This window comes from Belonocnema kinseyi, chromosome 3 (genome assembly GCF_010883055.1).
Source record: "Belonocnema kinseyi isolate 2016_QV_RU_SX_M_011 chromosome 3, B_treatae_v1, whole genome shotgun sequence".
NCBI lineage: Eukaryota > Metazoa > Arthropoda > Insecta > Hymenoptera > Cynipidae > Belonocnema > Belonocnema kinseyi.
Genome location: NC_046659.1, coordinates 141,789,553 through 141,796,725, shown reverse-complemented (window position 1 = coordinate 141,796,725; position 7,173 = coordinate 141,789,553). Strand labels below are relative to the sequence as shown.

The following is a 7,173-nucleotide window of genomic DNA, read 5'->3' as shown; positions in this document are numbered from 1 at the left end:
TATGTTTAATTAAATGTAACGAGAAGAGATTAAACTTACCTACCCCTTATCATTATCGTTGGGTTTGATCCTATCAATCGTCGACAAAATTGCCGCGGGGAAATACTTACTGGAGCCACCATTTGGAACGACCTTCCCATCATCCCAGTTTTTTATTCCCTATCACATTTACTCTCTAACTGGTATCACGTGAAATTAATCATCACTGCGCAACTATTCTCGAATAATAATTTATCGTGAAAGATATGGACGTTGACAAAACGAAAATTTCGACTCAGGGTTTCGACTCCTCTTGCTGAATATCTGATTTGGACATCATTTTTGGTTATAAACAAATAATAATAAAAATTAGTGCATATTGTGGAAAATTATGGTTATATAATAATAGTAGAAAATTGTAGAAATAAGAGGAATATGAGTAGGGGAGTGAGGCGAAATAACGAAAGTGAAAGTAGGGGAAGTGATGGAAAGTGAGGGAAGGGAAAGTGAACAAAATAAGGGAGGACATAGGGGAAATAATAGGAGGGGAAGTAGGTGAAGTGAGGGAAGAGGGTAGAGTTACGAGAGGGAAGGAGGTAGGAAATGTGAGTGTGAGAGAACATTTTTAGAAATGAAGGTGAATAGAAGAGAGGAAATGATGACTAGGGAGGCAAGTAGGAGAAGTAAGGCAAGTAAGTCATGAAATATTAAGGAAGAAGAAGTGACAAAAAATGAGGAAGAATGTAGGGGGAATGACAGGAAGAAGTAGGAGAAGTATGGCTAGGGCGTAGGTGCAATAAGAGAAGAGGAGGTGGGAGAGACGAGAGTAAGTTAGACGAAATTTTTAGAAATAAAGGTGAATAGGGTAAGAGAACTGTTGACGGGGGGAGGAAAGTAAAGGAGTTACTTAAGCGAAAGTAGAGGAAATATAGGAAAATAAGACGAGGGGAAGTGATAGAAAGTTCGGGAAGGAGAAGTGACAAAAAATGAGGAAGGACGTAGGAGAAATCACAGGATGGAAGTAGGTGAGGTACAAAAAATGTGAGGAAGTTTAGGAAATGAATGGGAGTAGGGGAAATAATGGTACGGGAAGTAGGAGAAGTGAGGGTAGGTTGTAGAAGTAATGAGAGGAGGGGAGGTAGGAGAAGTGAGTGTAAGTTAGAGGAAATTATTAGAAATGAGGGTGAATAGGGGAGGAGAAGTGGTGACTGGGAGAGGTGATTTGGGGAATTACGGCGAAATAACGAAAGAGTAAGTTAGAGGGAAAATGGAGCAAGGAGAAGTGATGGAAAGTGAGGGAAAAAGAAGTGAGGAAAAATAAGGGAGCGCGTAGGAGAAATGATAGGATAGAAGTAGGTGAGGTACGAAAAATGTGAGGAAGTTGGCGAAATGAGTGGGAGTAGGGAAAATAATGGTAGGGGAAGTAGAAGAAGTGTGGGGAGGGGGTATCGGTAGTGAGAGGACAGGAAGTAGGAGAAGTGAGTGTAAGTGACAGCAAATGATTCGAAATGAGGGTGAATAGGGGAGGGAAAAACGTGATTGGTGGAGTCAGGTAGGAAATTAAGGTGGAATAACGGAAGGGAAAGTAGAGCACGTGCGCAAACGTGACACGAGAGGAAGTGATGGAAAGTGAGGGAAGGAGTAATACAAAAATAAGCGAGAACGTAGGAGAAATGGTGGAAGGATAAGTAGGAGAAATGTGAGGAAATTGGGGAAATTAAGGGAATTAGGGAAATAAGGGTAGGTGAAGTAGGGGGAGGGAGCGAGTGAGTAAGCGTAAAGCTAGGCGAAGTCAAGTAGGAGAATTTAGGAGGTGGAGGAGAGGGAAGTAAAGAAGGAGAAGGTTTGCACACGTTAATTAACGTTTTGATAGGCTAAAAAATACTTTTTTGTGAATGCGCGGAGCCTACTTCACTTATTTTTTCTGTAAAAAATAAAATCTAATATCAGTTAAGAATTTCGTTATAGCGCTATTTTTAATTTTTTTTTGTTTTTTCATCTAAAAACAATCAAAATAAGCTTTTAAACAAAAATGCCATTCAAAATTTATTTTAATTTTTTTCAATCCCTTTATGAGAATATTGTTGTTATTTATTGCATTATAAACACATATACATGATGTGCAACTCCAGCAAAAATTATTAACATTTTATCGGCAGATCCCCCTCCAACTCTGATATACAAAAAATCGAATTATCCTCAAATGTTTATTTTTTATATCTATTCTTTCAAACTTTCTTGAGAATATTCAAAAAGAGTTTTAAACATTGCGGATATAGCAAATGCATACTTCAACAAACAAATTAATTTTCAAGCAAAACAGATTTTGAATTTGAATTTAAAAAAAGTTGAAATTACCTAAAAAAGAAGAATTTTAGACAAAATGGTGTAATTTTAAACAACAGAAATTAAAAATATGTTAATAAAACTATAATTTAAGGGACAAGTAAGTTTCATTTTCAATCAAATAGAGTTATTTTCAAACAAATAGTTAATGTTTTAAACGAGAATATTAATTTTCTACCACCGATGGTAAATTTTCAAAAAAAAATATTAATTTTCAACAAATCAGTTTAATTTTCTACTAAAAGAAGGTCAATTTTTGACCAAAAATAGAATAAATCCATAATCAATTTGAAAAACTATTCATTTACTCAAAAAGTTTTCCACGAAAAAGATGAATTTTCAGTTAAAAAACTGCATTAAAAAAAATCAATTTTTAAACAAAAAATGAATTTTAATAAAATAGTTCCATATTCAACCAAACCATTTTCAACTAAAATAAAGAAGCTTTAACTAGAAGACTGAATTTTTAACAAATTAGTAGAAAAAATGAATTTTCTACTAAAAATAACGAATATTTAGAAAAATACATGAATTTTAAACCTTCAAAGTAGATTAATTTTTAAGAAAAATCATTAATTTCCAATTACGAACAATAATTTCGTACCAAAAAAGACGAATTTTCAAATACCAAATTATCGATTTTGAACTAAATATGCAATAGTTAAATTTTCAGCAAAAAAAATATGTATATTTTTAACAACATTTTTAAAAACTATTTTCATTACTTATGTTAATTACTTCAAATTACCTGGATTACACTGGATACCAAGTGGATCACTTGGCTTATCTGAATTATCCAAAAGATGTGGATCACAAGTGCATCACTTGGATCACCTAAATAACTTCGAATTGCCTGGTGTAATTGGTAATTACGTATTCTGCATTAAATGCCCAATTAATAGTAAATTACGTCGGATTAGAACTAGATTAAAATTGGATTACATTAATTAGTCCGAATTATTTGAATTTCAAGTTCATTACTTCGCCTTAGAATTGAATTAAAAGTGAATGACTTCAGATCAAAAGTGGATTACTCCAGAATACTAGGATTAACCAAAAATTACTTGAATAACTGCAGAATACTGGGATGACTCCGAGATACTTAAATTATTACAGCGGATTATAAGTGCATTACGCCTTATTACAAGTGGATTACTTCCTGTTTAATGTGGATTACTCCTTAGTGTAAATGGAGTACTTATTATTTTACTTATTATTATAATTATTCTAATTATTCTACAATATTATTCTATTATACTTATTATTCTAAGTAGATTACTCCTTTTAACATGTGGATATACAAGGATATTTCAAGTGGAATATTTCTTATTACAAGCGAATTACTTCTTTGTACGATATGATTACTTCTTAGTATAAGTGGATTACTATTTATTACAAGTGAATTAAGTCTTATTGCATCAAAGTAGGTAATTCCTAGTATGGGTAGTGTCAGATTTTTACTGAATAAAACCCCTCTTTCCGCCAATCCACGTTCTCGGAATCCGTCTTTCGCATTACTTCAGTAACATGAGGATAAGGTCAATAAGCCGTGCATCGGCTTCCAACTTACTTGCCCACTTGGACTTCTCCTTTTGCAGCTACTTGATCCTCCCTCCAGGGTACGCGTCGTCCTCGGCAGCAGAGACTAGTGTCTCTTCTAGGGCTCGCCGGCCTTCGTCCCTGTTTGGTAAATTCTTTTCCTGCAAAATACAAAAACAAACGCAAAGCTTCACATTTCTCTTTACCTGCTTTTCACCAACTGCTGCCTAACTATGACTGCTCATTGTTACGCATCTTCTCTTGCTCTTCTTTTTTCTTTTGTCGCAGAACAGACTCAGTTTCCTTTTTCTGCAGCCGGCATAGATAGAAGTTGAAGTGCCCGTATCCAGTGAGGAATAGGGTGAGGTAAAAATTCACTTCACCATGCTTTGTCCCAAGCCACGAGCACACCTCTTCTATTAGACGGGCAGTGCATCTTCCCCTATGTTCAGTGCTCCTGCACTGCTGCCATTCCAAAAGAATACGGGCTTTCTCCTGCGCTTTGATTTCTACACGATCTTGTTCCTCCAGTTGGATTCATTCGTAAACTTTTTTCCTTTCCTTGGCGAGAAGAAAAATCGGAATTACTCCTGCCACAACCATTATTGCCAGAACTGAGACAGCGCGGTACGCACTTGGTATGCGCATAGCACAACAAGATCGCCGGACTGAAACAGGTCAATTCGGATACTTCTTGATATTAGGCGCATCGGCCCAAATCTCCGATCCGCATAGGAGAATTGAATGAGCCACCCCCATCAGAACTTTCCTCTGGCTGGCTCTAGGGCCTTTAATGTTAGGCATAAGCCTAGAAAGGTTAGCCACTGCTGAGTTAGCTTTATTTGCTGATTCTTGTATTTGTGGCCAGTGCGTTAGCTTCTTGTCCACATGTTCCCCAAAGTATCGGACGGTTCTAAACGACTCTGAAGGTTCTCCTGAGATTTCGAAGGTCAACAAATCTCCACAGTGCCTCTGTTTCGTGAGGACAACAACTTCCTTCTTGTTGGCAGCCAATGAAAGCCCATGATCTTCCAGCCAATGATTGGCAAGAAACGTAACATGTGCTACTCTTTGTTGATCATGCTCTGAATCCCTTGCCAATATCATGGCTGTAAGATCATTTGCAGATGCAATCAATTTCGTCCACTCAAGCACGATTTCCAGCAAACCATTGTATACCACATTCCAGAGGTCTGGTCAAATTGCAGACCCGCGAGCCACTCCTTCAGTGACTTTATGTCTCTGCTGGCACTCTGTGTGTTCATACAACAACTTCCTCTCGTCAAAGTAATCATTGATTACCCTTCGCCGATACGCCGGCACCCTGAAACGATGCTCTAGAGCATCCAGGAGGTCAAACCACCTCGCTGAGTTGAAGGCGTTCTTCACATCGAGGGTGTTCAGTATACAAGCGTTCCTGGTTCTACTGTTACCCCGCCATGCCATTTGAGCCGTTAAGATGACTTCCTTGACTGCGCCAATTGTTGAGCGATTTGTACGGAATCCATGTTTGTTCTCCGACATTCTACCTGACTCTTCTATAGCAATCCGCAGTCGAGACCGTACGAATTTCTCTTAGGTTTTTCCGGCCTTGTCTAACATGCAGAGCAGCCTGAATGACGCGGGTGGTATGGGCGGACCCCTGCCCTTGTCAAGCAGAACCAACCTCTGTTCTTTCCACCTCTTCGCAAAGATGCCTGCTAATAAGCATGCATTTAGCATATTTGATAGAACAAATGGGAATTCATTCGCGACCAGTTTTAGAATTTCAACCGGTATTCCATCTGGACCCGGAGCTTTTCGATTACCCAAGAAAGAGACCACGATGCAGAGTTCCTCCTTGTTGAACAGTTGTACTTGTTGTTCCACTACAGTTATTGGAGCGCAGGCTCTCTCCGAATGTTCTGGAAAGATTGAACGTACGATCTCCTGCAAATTTTCTGGATCCCGTGGGGGCTCTAGAGCTCGAAATCCAAGGCAGTGGGTGACAATCTTATATCCGCGTCCCCACACATCTTTATTTACTTCACCAAGAAGCGATAACCAACCATCCTATCCTCTTGGTGGTTTTAATTGACTTCCTCAATGCCTGCTTAGCTGCAACATAATTTGCCTTAGCTGCACCAACATCAGCACAGCCCCACTTACGTTGAGTCTTCCTACGCTTTGCCAGGGCCTGCCTGCGGAGGTCAGCAATTTCGTCATTCCACCAATAGTTAGACTTCGTTTGCCCGTGCCTTAATCTTGTAGGCATCGAACTATCACATGCCTTTTTAGTCAGACACATAGTCTGTTCAACATTGCCTTCTGCCATTTTTCGTGTGGCCTTCATGGGGCGCATCGCCTCGCCAGTAAGGCCACCCGTCGGCGAGCGTTTCGAGAGCTGCAGGGCAATTGAGCTTGACAATATTCCATCCCCGAATCTTCGCGGAATCATCGACGTTTTTCCTTCCACTGGAGTACGATCCAGCCCAGAACTTAATGTACAATGTGATCGCTCCCACTGAAATCCTCAATCACCCGCTACCCACGTATCAAAGCTGAAATACCCGCAGATGCTAAAGTAATATCTATGATGGTACCCCGGCAGTCACTGCCTCTAAACATTGGAACCGTACCTGTCTTTGCATTAAAGTCCCCAACAATAATGACTTCACCATCCAACTCCCGTACACTATCCTCCAGTTCAAAGTTTTCCAGAAAACTCATTGATACCCTCGTTAGGTGAGAGATAGACGCTAACGTAGGTGGTGTTCCCACTCTTAACACACACAGCCGTCGCACTTGAACACATCAATTACTGGGAACATAGTTGCGTTATTTATCCAGATCGCTGCAGTCCCGTGTGATCCGAGTACCATTTTTTTCCGCCCATCCTAAGCATTGCTCAGAAATGATAAGCAAATCAGCATTATGCTCTCCCGCAATACGGGTAAGAAAATCACAAGCAAGTCTGCTCTTATCCAGGTTACCCTGAATAATGACCGCCATCGTTATTTCCTTCTACTCTACTCCTTGTAGACCTGACATCTATAAGATCCTGGAACATGTTCCGTACTTACATCGCTACCCATACACTCAGCGCATAGATAGCAATAAGGTTTCTCATTGAAGGCCGAGGGAACATGCCCTTCCTTATCGGCCTGCTATTTTCACTTTCTTAGCCAAGCCTTTACTGCATTCAATGAAAGCCATCCTGGTTCCCCAACGACGGGGTTTCTAGATATTTTCTTTGACATCCTCACATTTTTTAGGAAGAAAAAACTTTTTCAAGGCTTCCCTAACCTCTTGCTCATCAGTTGTAGGGTC

The 7,173-nt window shown here is 39.5% G+C and overlaps 1 protein-coding gene across 1 annotated transcript; it reads right to left on the bottom strand.

Moving 5' to 3' along the window:
- Positions 1 to 5,439: 5,439 nt before the first annotated feature.
- Positions 5,440 to 6,855, bottom strand: LOC117170045. The gene is made up of 4 exons (XM_033356563.1): positions 6,723 to 6,855; positions 6,414 to 6,647; positions 5,978 to 6,318; positions 5,440 to 5,916 (listed from the first exon to the last, which is right to left on the bottom strand). Exons 1-4 carry the CDS (start codon positions 6,853 to 6,855, stop codon positions 5,440 to 5,442), a joined length of 1,185 nt encoding a protein of 394 aa, XP_033212454.1.
- Positions 6,856 to 7,173: the final 318 nt, after the last annotated feature.